A 14,978-nucleotide genomic window follows, 5' to 3' on the forward strand; every position below is an offset into this window, starting at 1 on the left:
GGAGTGGGGTGGGCAGTGGGACAAGACTACAGAAAATCTAGTAGTTGTGAAGTAGGGGGCGGCCCCTGTGTCATTGCCTTGACCGTTTCTGACCTGTGGCTCTCTCAAAAGGCACTTACATGTAAGGGAGAAGACCCTTCAGGTGAATGCTAGAAAAGATAGCTAAATGTACCCACTTGGTTCTTGGGTTTTTCCTCTGCCCCTTCAATACTTTGTTTTCTTTCGCTTGGGAGTGAAACCCAGTGACCTGGACTTACTCCCTTGAGTCCCAGCCTAAAGCATAGGGCTTTCCTCTCCTCCTCTTTATGGGATCTGGAGCCATATAGAGCCCAACTCCACCAAGTAGAAGTCCAATAGCTTGGGACAAGTCCCTTAACCTCTCTATTCCTCAGTTTCTCCATCTCTAAAATAGGATGGTGGTGATTAGTCTGAAAGGAAGATGCTTGGTGTTGTTGCTATTTTTATTATTGCCCTGGACAAGGGAGTTTTTTCAACTCTTCCCCTGTTACTAAGGTGGGAGGAATGGGCAAGAAGGGAAAGTGTTGTGCTGCCAAGGTGGAATTTGGGAGGCCTGGAGGGGTTTATTATTCAAGGTTCTGTCAGATTTGGGCCTCAGACTAGTAAAGAGAAAGTAGTAGAAGGCTGAACTCAGAAGAGGGCCATTTTTCTCAAACTCTGCTTCCTTCCCAAACTGTGAGAACAAGACTCCACACCAAACAGCTAAGCAGTTTGGATATCTTGTTTTCTGGGTTTTCTATCCCATGTAATGATGCGGGAGGGAGTTAGAAAAGGGAGTCCATCTGGATATCCTGCCTTCTGCCCTAGTGGGCAGCCTTTTGAAGTACACTGAGCCGATGTCCACGTCGTGATTTCATTTTGTTTTTTCCAGCCCATCCTTCCGGAAATCGAGGATGTCCCGAGCCCAGAGCTTCCCCGACAACAGACAGGAGTTCTCTGGTGAGTTCCCCAGAGTCTGGATGAGTACTACAGGGCTTCCGGGTGGGGCTGCAGGCATTCTACTCTTGCTAGCTGAGTTGGGAAGCCAGGACTGTACTTTAGTTCTCCTCGGGCCTGCTGTCCTGAGGTCTCAGGTGACATAGGGGCTTAAATGGCTTACTCACATTGATCTACCCAGAAACCAGCGATTCCTCTGTCTTATTCAGAGCGGGAAACTCAGCTGTATGACAAAGGGGTCAAAGGTGGAACCTACCCCCGGCGCTACCACGTATCTGTGCACCACAAGGACTACAATGAGGGTGAGTGCACCTCCACCCTGCCCCCTGCTGGCTCTCTCAGAACGGACTCAGGTAGAGCTTTGCCACACAAAAGCACTGCCAGGGGCTGGGCCTAGGCACCCCAGACCCCATGTTTCTTTCCTTTATTCCTGAGAAAGTGTGCCCAGACTTGAGGCACTAGAGACTGAGGGGAGATGGGGGAAAGGACGGCATTTGGAAACCAAGATGCTGGCACTGGGAACACTGTCCTTTGTCTGAGCGTGCTCCATGACACCAGCTCTCCAGCGCCCTCTTCTGCCCCATGGCAGCAGACAGAATGGAGCTTCCACAAAGGTTTGATTTGGGATTACCATGCCAGGGAAGACAGACTTCAGCAGTGGATTGGCCTTGTGAGTGATGTGGCACCCGAGGGCCAGCCCCGTGCCTTCCCTTTGGCCAGGGCTTCCTGAGCCATCTGTGGCTGCCTTCTAATTCCTGCTTTTGTCCTGATTCTCAGGGTGCTTGTGACATGAACCATTCTGGCTTGAGTTAGGTGAAAGGGCAAATGGTGAGGGTGAATGATGTGACGTGCACAATTAGCCTGGTGGGCAGGGGTCTGACTTGCTCTTCTCTGGCCCCTGCACTCCTTCAGGCAGAAGAACATTTCCCCGAATACGGCGTCATCAAGGCAACCTCTTTACACTGGTGCCATCCAGCCGTTCCCTGAGCACAAATGGCGAGAACATGGGTTTGGCAGTGCAGTACCTGGACCCCAGAGGGCGCCTGCGGAGCGCGGACAGCGAGAATGCCCTCTCTGTGCAGGAGAGGAACGTGCCTACCAAGTGTGAGGAGTGGGCCCTGGCTAGGAGGAGACTGCCCAGGGGGTGCTCAGACAAGCGGCAGGGCAGGAGACCGGTGGTCCCCCGGGCTCGTTCAGCTCAGCAGCAAGCTGCTCTGGCCCATCCTCCCCACACTGAAAGAGCCTGTGGGTCAGCAGCAGATCCCTCAGTCCACTGCTGTGCAACAAGCCACTTCCCCTCTCTGGTCTCTAGTTTGACCATGTTTAACCAGAAGAGCAGTGTTCTCGGTCCTTGCCGTATTAAGATATTTAGGGGGACGCCTGGGTAGCTCAGTCAGTTAAGCGTCTGACTCTTGGTTTCAGCTCAGGTCATTATCTCACAGTTCATGAGTTCGAGCCCTGCATCAGGCTCTGTGCTGATGGTGCGGAGCCTGCTTGGGATTGATTCTCTCTTTCCCTCTCTCTCTGCCCCCCTAAATAAAATAAATAAACTTAAAAAAATATTTAGGGACTTAGGAAATAAAGATATTTGATCACTGCAGAGGAGCATTTAACCATGACGTTAATCATCTGCTTCTCAGGACTTGGGCCTAATGGTCCAACTGATTGGGGCACTGGGCCTGCTCCAGGTGGGTGGGGATGCTGGGCTGAGAACTAGAGGGGGTCTTGAGCCAGAGGTGCCATCACAAAGCCTCTGGAAACCAAGGCAACATCTCAGTAAATAATGTGCCCGAGCTAATGCTCTTTCCTTCCATTCTCCTGTAGCTCCTAGTGCCCCCATCAATTGGCGCCGTGGGAAGCTCCTGGGCCAGGGTGCCTTCGGCAGGGTCTATTTGTGCTATGACGTCGACACAGGACGTGAACTTGCTTCCAAACAGGTCCAATTTGACCCAGACAGCCCTGAGACAAGCAAGGTACTGCCTTCCGCATGGTCTGGCTTACTGTCCCCCACCCCCTCCCCAGTAAAAATGCCTGTCTTGTTGCATAAACTAATTGCTCGAGATGCTGCAGGATCTTTCCCCCATTATTCTTCTTCCCAAGTTCCCTTGCTCTCCACTCTGGCCATGGCTATGGGGCAAAGGGACTGTGGTCCAAAGAGCATCAAACCCTACAGGGGAGGGATTAGGTATGAGGAACTAATTTGATGCCAAAGTACCAAACCACCCAAACCGAAAGGCAGTGGCCAGTCCTGGCCACCCTCACCAGATGCACAGTCTCTCTCAGCCCTCAGTCCAGGAAGGAGCTTATCTTTGGAGTTCAACTGTGATTGTGGCCTGTACTCCAGTCTGAGTGGACAAATAGAGCAGTTACCGTAACTAAGCACCACAGCCCATTCTCCCACCCCACTGCCTGCCCTCTTCCAGCATGGGAATGCTACCGTCCCATGGGCTACCCAGCGTTGTGTCCAAGAGCCAAACAGTTGGGAGAGACTCCCTTGCTCCAGCTGAAGTTCCCAAGGCAGACAGACCCCTCTAAAGTCACTTACTAGGGAAGTTGAGCTGATCCCACATGGGCAGAGCCAGGACCCTGGAAGCCAAGGTGACCACTGAGCCCCTCCCACAGGAGGTGAGTGCCCTGGAGTGTGAGATCCAGCTGCTGAAGAACCTGCAGCACGAGCGCATAGTTCAGTACTATGGCTGCCTGCGGGACCGCGCCGAGAAGACCCTGACCATCTTCATGGAGTACATGCCAGGGGTATGTGCTCCTTGGTGCATGTGGGACACACACAAAGGAGGGCCAGACTTGGGCCGTGGGCTCCGGGGGAGGGGCCCCTTGGACATGCTTCTGATCACTTGAGACACCGGAGGCTCAGGGAAGAAGGTGAGGTGATACTCAAAAGTCAAGGGGGGTCCTCCGTCTGGCCACAATGACGGTGTGAGATGTGAAGTGTCCCAGGTCACCCTGACCCGAAGCTTACAGGGTGATTGCACCGTCCAGTAAGTACTGCCTGTAGCTGGTGCAGAGGGCCCTCCCTTCTGGATGCGGGTCACACGTTGCTTGACGGAAGGGCTGTCTCATATTGTTCTCCAAGCAAAGCCTGGTGCGTTGCTCATGGTGGGTGGCTAAATCGCTCCTGCTACAATGCTGGGGGCTGGAAATAGCCTTGCCCCTTCCTACCCCTTCCTGAGCTGACTCCCTCTGACTCCTGTGGCTGTAGGGCTCAGTGAAAGACCAATTGAAGGCCTACGGAGCTCTGACAGAGAGTGTGACTCGCAAGTATACCCGGCAGATCCTGGAGGGCATGTCCTACCTGCATAGCAACATGATCGTTCACCGAGACATCAAGGGTGAGCAGGCACAAGCTGTGGGGTCCCCAAGACCTGACCACTTAAGAATTCTGGATTTTCTGAAAAGTGGGACCTTAATTGCTTCTTGGGGGGATTGGTGCAGATTGGTTGAGCACTTTGGGAAAATACTTGTTGGGTGTTGTGCAGTTGTTGGCCCTGGTGATGATCATTTCATGCTGTAGGGCTGAGCCGATAGCGTGTTTCTATTCATGTCCAATTCATGGTAGAGTCCATCCTCTTCAGCAGCCCTGTGACCTGGGAAGGCGGGGGGGAAAGGGTGGATGGTAGAAAATGCCCAGAGGGTGGCAGCCTCTGTTCTTTCATGCCTTAGGAGCCAACATCCTCCGAGACTCTGCTGGGAACGTGAAGCTGGGGGACTTTGGGGCCAGCAAGCGCCTGCAGACCATCTGCATGTCGGGCACAGGCATGCGCTCGGTCACGGGCACACCCTACTGGATGAGCCCTGAGGTGATCAGCGGTGAGGGCTACGGAAGAAAGGCAGACGTGTGGTGAGTGCCGGGGACGTGCTGGGATGGCATATCTGTGTCTGGTCTGTAGTGACTCCAACCTAGAAATGAGCTCATTTGAAATGTTTCAGTGTGGTGGGAGGAAGAGGAGGCTCCCCTCCTGGCAGCTGGGCCATATGCAGGGAAGTGGGTGCCTGCAGCAGCCCATAGGGCAAATGCGTTGCGTTTTAACCCCAGGTAGCACCGGTTTGTTATTGCTGGGAACTTAGGCCACAGAAAACATCCCTAAAGGAAGTAGCACCCATTCTGAAGGCCTGGGTCAGTCTCTAAATAGTAGCAAGCTTCTTCCTTTCCTAGCATTCAGATGGCTTGCATTTGCTCGCCCTAACTTTATGTGCATCCTCTGAAAGGGCCTGGAGGCCGTGAGAGCATCTCTTCCCCTCACAATGTCATTGTGGTAGGCTGAGTATGGTTCCCTGAAGGTGCCCACATACTGACCCCATAACCTGTAAATGTCTCCTTACGTGGCAGAGGGCCTTTGCAGATAGGATTAATTTAAGACTTTTGTGATGGAGAGATTATCCTGGATTATCCAGGTGGGCTCAGAATAATTGCAAAGGTCCTTACAAAAGAGAGGCAGCAGGCCAGAGTGGGTAGCAAGTGATGTGACAGTGGAAGCAAGAAGCTGGAAGGGGACATGAACCAAAGAGTGCTGGCAGCCTCTCCAGGCAGAGCCTCCGAAAGGAGCCATCCCTGCTGACATGTTCACCTTAGCCCATGGAGACTAGTTCTACTAGACTTCTGGTCTCCAGAATAAATTTGTGTTCTTATGCCACCGGGCTCATAGTAATTTGTTACAGCAGCAGTAGGAGACTAATACGGTTATCTCAGAGCTCTTTCTGTCCATGCCTAAGGGATCTCTTCCCCAATCTCAAGACCCCCCTGCGTGGGTATTGGTTGATGAAGCCCATGTAGATGAGGCCAACAGTGCTTTGAGGCCTCTTCTGGCTTTGAGGACTCTCTACAGAGATGTCAACCTTCAGCTTGGCCCATCCTGCCTCAGGGTTTTCTGAGAAAGGCACCTCCTTCCACGGCGGCGGGCAGGTTAGGGAGCCTGGGGCTGGCCAAGGGGTGACATGGGATTCTTTCTCCAGGAGCCTGGGCTGCACTGTGGTAGAGATGCTGACAGAGAAACCACCTTGGGCAGAGTATGAAGCCATGGCCGCCATTTTCAAGATTGCCACCCAGCCCACAAATCCTCAGCTGCCCTCCCACATCTCTGAGCACGGCCGGGACTTCCTGAGGCGTATTTTTGTGGAGGCTCGCCAGAGACCTTCGGCCGAGGAGCTGCTCACACACCACTTTGCACAGCTCGTGTACTGAGCTCTTAAGGCACGCTGCTGCCCGCCGCCCCTGCTGCACAGGCATGGGGCTGCTGTGGGGCTCAGTAAAGCTGCTGCTTCTCCCAGGCAAGGCTGTGGACCATGGAGCTCCAGTCCAACCAGCGTTTGTCTATGCCCCTTCCACTGCTGGGGCTCAGAGCCAGGGTGGGGTGGCTGCGGCCTCAAGGACTGGGAGCCCCCAGCCTGCCAGACCCGAGAGCTCCAGCATCCTAAGCTCAGTGTGGAGGGGAAGGGGCTAGGAACAGTGTGCAAAGCACTGAGGGCCTTACCCTCAGGGCTGTGTCCTGACACTGCAGTCGGCACCAGAGCCCCAAGGGTCTTGGGGCACAGGACAGACACAAGGGTCTGAATAGTGTTAACTTTCATGCAGAGTGTTATTTTGTTTCTCCTCCCCATGTCTGGAGACCACCAGGGCGTCTCTGGGCTGGATGAGCCCACCCAAGCCTGAGGTCAAGCCCAGCATCCCACAGCCAATGGAAGGCAGAGGCCTGGGCTGTGCTCTCCCCAGAGCCCCCAGGCCAGCTTTGCCAGTCCCTGTCCTTTACCAAAGATGAATGAAGCAAATGTTTTGCTGCCTTATTCAGGGAAGGAGGAGCCCATCCTGCCTGCTCCCATGACCCTGCACCCCTCCCCCACCCCCAGCAGGGGCCTGAGATGTGGAACTCACCCACTCGAGGTGGGGAGACCCAGTTTTGTCAATGCAATTGTCTCTGTTTTACAAGTTGGAGTCACTCTTATGCTGTACCCAGTTTCTAAACTGGAGACTTTGTGTGCCCTTGGGCTCTGAGTATCCCTGTTGTGGGCTTGGGCCTTTGGGCTGGATTGGAAAGAGCTGAAGGTAATGGCCTTTGTGTTCCTGACCTGGCACCTGTCTCCCCACTGGAGCAGAAAGGAAGATGGACAGCATGGTGAGGGCACCTGACCCCACTAGCCGCCCTGAGCCCTGGGCAGGCTCTTCTGGATAGCCAGGGAAGTTGTATCGGGTTGTCTGTGAGTTGTGACCCTGCTAGGCCAGAGCCCTCCCTGGTAGAAGGGAGAGCCCATATGATGTCACCAACTGTGTCCCAGACTACCATCTCTGTTCCTCCTTGGCCAGCCTTGCCCTCCCCCATGAGGTCTCAGCCCCTTTCCCTTCTTGGAGGAGGAATGGTAGCAGGGGTCAGGGAGCCAGTATCTCCAAGCAGCTTAGAGTTGGCCTTATTTACCTCAGCCTGGGCGCTGGTCCTTTCTTCCGGCCCCTCCCCTCCAAAATGTGCCTATTGCTAGAGCTCCTCCCTCCCAAAACCCAGTTCCTTGGGAGTTGTCATTAAAGGAACAACAACAACAACAAAGCCAGTGCCCAGGGATGGGTCTCTCCAGGGAGCTGGGGATTAGTGCCAGGCAGCTCATTGCCAGCCATGCCCACTTCCCCACGGGCACCAGAACAAGCCAAAGCCTTCGTTGTATGTTGACGATGCACTTTTATGAATGTAGTTTCTATCGCTGTTTTTAGCCTTTTCACATCATGTAATGTGAGGCCTTGTACTTGTTAATTTATATCTCAGATCATATTTGATGGTTTTTATATATATCAATTCTAGATTGTTACAGGTGATGGACGCCTCGAGAGAGAGAAGAGAAGATGAAAGCAGCTGGTTTTGCGGGAATGTGTGCTGCACGGTGCCAGTTGGGCCGAGGCCCCTCTGTTTCCATCCTTGTCCGTCAGGGGCCTGTCAGGCACCTCCAGCCCAGCCCTGTGAAGACAGTGAGCAATGTGCTCCTGTCGCCACCTCGGCCCTTGCCCAGGGTGGGGACTGGCCCCTCATCTTGACCAAAGCTGCCAGATGGCAGCTCGGCCTCTCCACGACCCCGTCCTGACGGCTGCAGCACTCTTCTTGGGCCCACATCCCTGTGCCCAGTCCCTGTGCCCCAAGAGGAAACAGAGCACAGTGCCCTTGCCGCAAGACGACTCTGTGTGTCCCAGCTTCAGGCTCTCACAGAGCCCCACGCCCCGGGGTCTTACCTCACAGGGAATGGGTTTTAAAAGTGAATTTACAAACAAGCCAACAAACGCTGCACTCCAAAAAAACAAAAGACCCTGACTTTTTTGTGCCAAAAACTGTGGACATGCTGGCTCAGCATCCTCAGGACCAAGCTGTTGCTTAATTTTAATTTATTGTCTTTATATTAATTAACCCAGATGACAAGCTGTGGGCCTAGGACAGCCTGGGCCCAAAGATTCTGAAAGGCAGCCCCCTAGCAGCCCCAGGCTTGCTGTGGGAAGGGCCATGCTGCCATTTGCTCATCATTCCATGGGCTATGCCGGCCTTGGCCAAACCTTCACGGAGAGGTCAAGGCTGGGGACGGTCCACACCCTGCCACCCTCCTGACCCTCCCATGCCCCTCCCATCCCCCTCACTCTGTGTCTGTGTCTGAATTGTGGATCGTGCAGAAGAACCTGCAGCCATAGTTATTTGACTATATCTCGACCGAGGGCTTGCAGTGCAAAGCCAGGCCAGTGTCGCGCATTACTTACAATAAAAGGGATCATTTATACCCAAGGGGTCCTGTGGAAATGCTTTTGGTTGAGGTGTGGAGTAGGTGTTTGCCTGGGAGGAGCCAGCTATGGTGCCCGACAACCAGCTTGGGTCCCTCAGCAGGAAATTTGACTCCAAGAGGGGTCCTAGGAGGGGATGACTTGACTGGTACCACTGTTAGCTCAGAGGTGGCTCCCCTCTTCCCCCCACTCCCAGGAGCTCTGCTGAGGGTGCTTCTATCGCAGCTGATTATCAAGGTGGTATACTACTGTCAGCCCCACCTGACCCAAGTGTCACCAGTGCTGGGTTCCCAGGACTTTTGTGGCCATCTAGTAGTCATCCCACTGCAGGTACGTACTCCCCAGAGCCATATCCTTGCAGGGCAGAGTTCAGGTACCTCCAGGAGTCACCTCTCTGGCATCTCCCCCTGGTCTGCCTGCTGCTGGTGCTTAGCTCAGAGCCAGGAGAGACTGTCCTTGTCCCCACCTGAGACCTCCAGTGCAGAATTTGGGCCTGCTTTGCATGAGGCTATCAGCTCTCATGCTGAGGACCCAGTGCCACCTCTGCTGAATGGTAGCTCTACTGCTTCGAGGGGCAGGGTCCACCCCAACACAGCACAGTGGCCCATCTGCCACTGGAATTTGAGTCCCAGCTTCCTATCCTGTCCTATGGCCATGAGATCATTTAGGAACTTGAGTTGTATGGGGCGGTGGCAGCAAATCCCCCAGGAGTCAGCCCTCTTGTTCCATCAGTTCAGGTAGCCCACAGGCAGTTTGGGGGAAATCAGGACAGTTGGGTCTGAGACAGGACAACCCAGATTTCCTGCCTGTAATCCACTGGGGGTGGGGTGGGTCTCAGTTCCTCCAAGCTTGCAGTATTCGCCCTGCTGTAAACTTGTCCCTCAGAGAAGCACAGGAGCTGTTTCTCCTTGAACTACATGGGAGTGACCATGGCTGCCCCACTCCCCAGAGCTTGAAAAAGCAAGGGGAAGGTAACAGATGGGGAAGGGCACAGAGAACCAGAAACCCTTTAACAGCACTTGCTGAATCTGCTGTTTTCCACCAGCCTTTGTTGATTTCTAGGGCAAAGGGGGTCTAGGCAAGGACAAGAAGGGTTCTGCCTTGCAATAATATACTTAAGTGCAGTGAGGCCGGCTCCACATCACCTGCTGATGGCCTGACCTCCTTCTTCTTCTTTTTTAATAGGCTACACACCCAATGTGGGGTTTGAACTCACAACCCTGAGATCAAGAGCCACATGCTCTACCAACTGAGCAAGCTAGGCACCCCAGCCTGACCTCAATTTTTCAACCGACGTGGAGTTTCAGTTTTAAAACCACTCTGGGTACGACAGCATGGAGACCTGGCTGTTGAAAAAGGAGCACCCCCTTTTTCTCAGGCTGGCTGGTATTTCCCTGACACCCATTTCTCAGCCCCCATCCCACCCCAATCAAGTCCAGGAGTGCTCTAGACTGACCATGTCCCCTGTCACCTCTACATGACTAGTCTGCCTCTTTCCTGCCACAAAGCCCCCCATCAGGCCACATAATACAGAGTCAGGATCTGTTAAAACATGTTTAAAACAGGGTTGATCGCAACAGTCAGAACCGGCAGCAATAGGGGACAAGAGGAGGGGAGCATGGCCAATGCCAGCCCCCACCCAGCCAGTCTCTGTGGCTCTCAGCCTGGCGGTGCTTTAGCTTCCGCTTCTTGACTCCGGTGGTGCAAGATGGGTCCCCAGCCCCACTGGGCATGCCCTGCCTCGCCTGTGGGGCCGGGGGGGGGGGGGGTGGAGGGCAGGGCTAATCAACTTCCCCCTCCACTCCCCCACAGGGCCTTGGTGGGCATTCTGTGAGGCCCAGCGAGGGCACACTGGCTCTCCTTCCTCCAGTCTCCATGGCTCAGGACCAGGCTAAGGGCAGAGGTAGATGGGGAGATGTGGGGGCCACAGAGGGCCCCAGGTGGCAGTGAGGGAGCTTGGGACCCTGAGGGGGGCATGCTGACTCCTTGCTGGAGAAAAGGCACCTAGATAGGGAAGCTGGGCTTGGGGACCTCCCAGGGGGCCATAGGGTGAAGTGGGGTAGGCTGAAAGAAGTAGGAAGCAGGGTGGTGAGAAACCCCCAATCCTGATTCCCAAACCACCACCACCCACCCCCAGGGAGAATGAAAGAATCCTGGAGCTCTGCCCCCCCAACCCTCTGCCTGAGCAAGATGACCTTATCCCCCTCCCACCCTGCCCCCCAACCCGAGCCCAGGTCCAATCTCTTTCCCACCCTTCCCGCTGCCCCACTCCAGGCCCTCTTCTACGGAGGGGGTGGACAGCAGAGGGGCCTCAGGCCGTCTTGGTGCCGGCGTCCACCTCCTTGTGGGCCCAGAGCTCCTTGTGCTGCTTCCGGCCAAAGCCCTCATCATAGTTGCCTTTGCTCTTAAACAGCTGCTGAAAGTGGGGCTTGCAGTAAAATTCCCCGTGCAGTGCCGCGTAGCTGCCCAGGCTGCAGAAGCAGAACAACTGTGGTCAGGTCAGGTGAGGGCTGGCGGGCGAGGGCAGGGGCAGGGCAAGGGCGCACCTCAGCTTGGTGTGACAGTGCTTGCAACAGAAGCAAGAGTTGTGGAAAATGAGCTTGTCCGCCACCAGGCGCTCCATAGGGTACACGGTCTTCTGGCAGGCGGCACAGCTCTCCTTCACCTGGGCCCGAAGGCTGAAGGACTGTCCCGGGGAGAGTCAGCTGGGGGCCTGACGCATGCCCATCCCCTTCTCCCCCAACACCCGGGTCTCAGGGCCCTACCTTGGAGCGCTGGACAGTGCTGCTGCCACCGCTGCCTTTGGCTTCCTATGGGAGAGGGCCAGTCAGGGCCAGGTCAGCGGAGGGATGCCCCAGATCATTGCTGGGGTCACCGGCCCAGATCCCAGGGGCATGGGGGCGGGGCAAAGGGTGGCAGGCAAACCCGCCACCCCTCACCCCTTCACCCCCAGGCCAGACGCCTGCGGCGGCGGGGGTCTCCCACCCCGCTGATCACCTACATGAGAGGGGGTGGCCTGGGCAGCTCCTGCAGCCTGGTACATGGCTCGGTGGAGGTGATGGAGGCCCCAGGTAGAGACGCGGCACCCGCTGGGTTCTGCAAGGGGAAGTCGGTGGGTCGGGCCCCACAAGCCCTTCCCCAGCCTGCAGGGTGGGGTGGGAGTGTTTACAGGCAGGGGGCTGGGGGGCTGCGGTTGGGACTTTCCCTAAGTCATTTCCTGTTGCTCTGGGTCTTGCCACTTCCGCCCCCCACCCACCTCCCCCTTCGCCCGCCCGCCCCCCACGCTGCTCCCGGAGGGGCAGGGGGTCCCTGAGCTTAACCAGGTGTGGGGGAAGAACGGAGAGAGCCGGAGCGGCCCGGGGAGGGGGCACCGCGCAGCCGCCGTGAGCCGCCCGGGACCCCGCCTGGGTGAGGGGAGGTCAGGGGCAGGCGGGCCAGGCGGGGCCTCGGTGAGAATCCGCTGGCCCCGCCTGACCCCGGCCCGACGCTGCTGAGGCCGCGGGCGCCCACCACTCGGCCGGCCCAGCCCCTGGACAGCGCTCCCCGGCCGTGCCGCCCGCCCCGCCCGAGCCGCCGCCCGCGCGCCCCGCTTCTCGGCTTCAGGGCCCGCGAGGACGGGACCCTAGACCCGGTACCCGTACCGCGGGCCCCGCCAGGGGGCTTCGGCCCCGTCCCCGCTTGGAAGCCCGCCCGGGAGAACGGCCGCTGGTCCCGGAGCCCCGGCCGAGAGCGACGGGCGCAGGCGCTGGGCGTCGGGACCCCCGCGGGCGGCGGCCCTCGCGCCTGCACCCCCACCTCGGCGCCCGGGTTCGTGAGGCGGATGTAGGCCCCCTCCCCGGCCCGTCCGCGGGTCTCACCGGGGCCCCGGCCTGGGCTGCGGGGCGGGGGTCGGTCTCCGGGGGGGCGCCTCGGGTGCGAGGAGGGCGCGGGCGCGAGCTGCCGCCGCTGCCAGTGGTCCCCGTGCGGCCGCCGCCGCCACCGCCTTATCGCGGCACCGCCCCCGCCGGCCCCCGCCCCGCGCCCGCCCATTGGCTCCGCCGCGCCCGGAGCCGCCTCCGGGGCCCCCGCGCCGCCGCCGACCCCCTCTGCGCTTTGTCTTTCCCTCGCTTGCCGTCCCCTGCCTTTGTCTGCCCCCCGCCCCGACCCGGCGCTCCCGGCACTCGCACCATCCCCGCGGGCCCCGCGCTTTGCCCGCCGCCCAGTCGGTAGGTCCGCTCCCGACCGAGGCCGGGACTGGAGCCGGAGGGTACCGCACGCCTCCGGGCGCGGACGAGTTCAGGTTGAAACGCCGGGGGTCCCGGGACAAATGGCGCTCCCGGCGACGCCCCTGGGGCGAAAAAGGATAACCGGAGTGCCCTTGGGCCTTTAGGTGCCTCAGTTTCCCCCGGTTGGCCCTCGGGCCCGCCCGGATCTCCGTGGGCGCTGAGGTTTGACCCCGCGGGGGCGGCCCGGTCCAGGCTCCCACGCCCCCGCCGGCCGCGGAGTCCTCCCGCCGCCAGGGGCCGCCCCCATACGGCCGCCCGAGGAAGGTGGCCGCGGCTGCTGGCACGCGGTCCAGCCACGCGAGGCTGCGAGGCCCAGCTGCCCCTGTGTCCTGTCACCTTGGGCCGCGGGCTCACCGAGTGCCAGTCTACACGAGAGGTCCAGCGGACCACCCCCACTCCCCAGCGCCTTCTCGCGCGACCCCATAGACAAGGTACCTGGGATCACCAAAGGCAGCAGCCCTCCAAGGCCCGCCGTCCTAAAACGTTTGTGGCCGGTTTTTGTGGCATTAGTCACCCCAGGTTCCTGCGGGCGGGCACTATTGCCTGCGAGAAGTCAGGGGCTCCCCCCTTCAGGGAAGGAAATTTACATCCGTCAAACAAGCAAATCTCGGTGTCCCCTGACCCCATTTAACACAAGGGAGCGAGGCCTGAAGATGTGAAGAGCAGCAGGGCCGGTGCCAGAAGCCAGGCCCTCCAGCCCCTCTGGCCCAGCCGGCTGCAGTGCCTCCAGCACACAACACAGGTCCAAGGCACCCAGGAGGCAAGTGGCTGGCACCTGGTCGGGGTGGAGCCTCAGCTGTGCCCCACACGTGGGGCCCCGGCTTCTTGGACGACCTCTGCTGGGAGATCGGGGTCTAAACGGCCCCAGGGACTGCTGGGCTTTGCCTGATGTCTGGCTGGAAACTGTCCTAAACATAGCTTGTTCCCACACTGTGGCAGGAATAGAACTGGTGGCTCCAGAGAGCAGCCCACACAAGTGTTAGGGAACAGAACTCCTCAGCGCCTCCATGCCTGGCAGGGCCTCCCCCCCCCAGCTGTTCCCTTGGCTCCCTCAGGGCCCCCACACTGCAACTGGCTTTCCTCCCCAGCCTCCCACTTCTCCCTAGAGGAGATATATGTTTGGGTGGAGCTGTAGGCCCAGGACTCCCATGATGGTGTGTGTGTGTGTGTGTGTGTGTGTGTGTGTGTGTAACTTCAAAAATTGTGTGCATCTTTCCCGGCAGATGGCACAGAGGTCATCAAATTCTCAAAGGCGGCCGCCCTGCTGCACCAAGGTGCAGCAGGGAGCAAGCTGGGTGGACAGCAGACACCCAGCAGCAGCCTGGGCCCAGAGGTGGTAGGGTCTGCAGACAGCTACCACAGAAGCAGCAGGCAGCCTGGGCACTAAGGATGAGTGGAGAGCAAGGTGAAGAAAGCAGTTCAGAAGGAAAGACAAACAGGCTGATAATGGTGTTGAGAAAAGGGAACTTGAGGTTTCAAGAAAAAAAAAATGAGCTGGGCAAGAGGAAGGAGGAAGGCTGGAAATAAATGTGACCTGGCCTCCACCTCATAGTGGGGATGGGATTGTTCCCTTCACCTCAACTGCTGTAACTGCCCAAAGGAGGGGGAGGCATTTTTCTTTTAAACTGGAGTTACAATTTCTGAGGGAAGGGAAAGTGAGAGCATTTGATGGTTCAAAGCAGCTTCAAGCAGGGAAGAGGGAGGGGCACTTCCTTCACCTGAAGTTTGAAGTGCCTGGGCTGGGCGGGGGGGGGGGGGGGGGGGGGGGGGGGGGGTGCTCGCCAGGCCCACGCACCTGCAGGCCAGGCAGCACCATGGAGACCCAGGTCAGAGTCCCCCCACCCTTGCCGGTCAGCAGCCAGGATGACAGAGAGGGGACAGGTCTGGCTCTTAGGTTACCTGCTCTTTGGGTATTAGTTCCAGCGGTAAGGAGACACTGCAAAGTCATGTTACAAAACAAAACCCTCTACCTCGTTTCCTGCCAAAGGTAAGCCTCTTCTGCCTGG

The 14,978-nt window shown here is 57.8% G+C and overlaps 2 protein-coding genes across 7 annotated transcripts in view; one reads left to right on the plus strand and one right to left on the minus strand.

Moving 5' to 3' along the window:
* Positions 1-8,706, plus strand: part of MAP3K3 (mitogen-activated protein kinase kinase kinase 3) — a 60,685-nt gene extending 51,979 nt beyond the window's left edge. For all 3 annotated transcript variants that reach the window (XM_045044981.1, XM_023244333.2, XM_023244334.2), the window contains 8 exons: positions 890-957; positions 1,164-1,256; positions 1,867-2,058; positions 2,779-2,927; positions 3,577-3,708; positions 4,172-4,301; positions 4,633-4,810; positions 5,923-8,706. In XM_045044981.1, the coding sequence (XP_044900916.1) occupies positions 890-957; positions 1,164-1,256; positions 1,867-2,058; positions 2,779-2,927; positions 3,577-3,708; positions 4,172-4,301; positions 4,633-4,810; positions 5,923-6,151 (1,171 nt within the window). In that variant the 3' untranslated portion in view covers positions 6,152-8,706. The remainder of the gene's footprint in view (positions 1-889; positions 958-1,163; positions 1,257-1,866; positions 2,059-2,778; positions 2,928-3,576; positions 3,709-4,171; positions 4,302-4,632; positions 4,811-5,922) is intronic.
* A 1,536-nt stretch (positions 8,707-10,242) lies between these two features.
* Positions 10,243-13,956, minus strand: LIMD2 (LIM domain containing 2). Of its 4 annotated transcripts, none has more exons than XM_003997048.6 (5): positions 13,408-13,956; positions 11,709-11,803; positions 11,473-11,517; positions 11,254-11,393; positions 10,243-11,178 (listed from the first exon to the last, which is right to left on the minus strand). In XM_003997048.6, exons 2-5 carry the CDS (start codon positions 11,748-11,750, stop codon positions 11,019-11,021), a joined length of 387 nt encoding a protein of 128 aa, XP_003997097.1. In that variant the 5' UTR covers positions 11,751-11,803; positions 13,408-13,956; the 3' UTR covers positions 10,243-11,018. The 4 variants fall into 4 exon arrangements, with proteins under 4 accessions (XP_003997097.1, XP_023100111.1, XP_044900920.1 ...); XM_023244343.2 differs by lacking the exon at positions 13,408-13,956 and adding an exon at positions 12,565-12,694; XM_045044985.1 differs by lacking the exon at positions 13,408-13,956 and adding an exon at positions 12,565-12,579 and having other exon boundaries at positions 11,709-11,850.
* Between the last annotated feature and the right edge of the window lie 1,022 nt (positions 13,957-14,978).

This window comes from Felis catus, chromosome E1 (genome assembly GCF_018350175.1).
Source record: "Felis catus isolate Fca126 chromosome E1, F.catus_Fca126_mat1.0, whole genome shotgun sequence".
Taxonomy (NCBI): domain Eukaryota; kingdom Metazoa; phylum Chordata; class Mammalia; order Carnivora; family Felidae; genus Felis; species Felis catus.

Excerpts from the sequence above, each read along its gene's own strand:
- LIMD2 (XM_003997048.6), bottom strand. The coding sequence starts at position 11,750 with ATGTACCAGGCTGCAGGAGCTGCCCAGGCCACCCCCTCTCAT. Across the intron at positions 11,394-11,472 it reads GCACTGTCCAGCGCTCCAAG|TCCTTCAGCCTTCGGGCCCA; the intron begins GTAGGGCCCTGA and ends TCCCCGGGACAG. Across the intron at positions 11,179-11,253 it reads CACTGTCACACCAAGCTGAG|CCTGGGCAGCTACGCGGCAC; the intron begins GTGCGCCCTTGC and ends CTGCTTCTGCAG.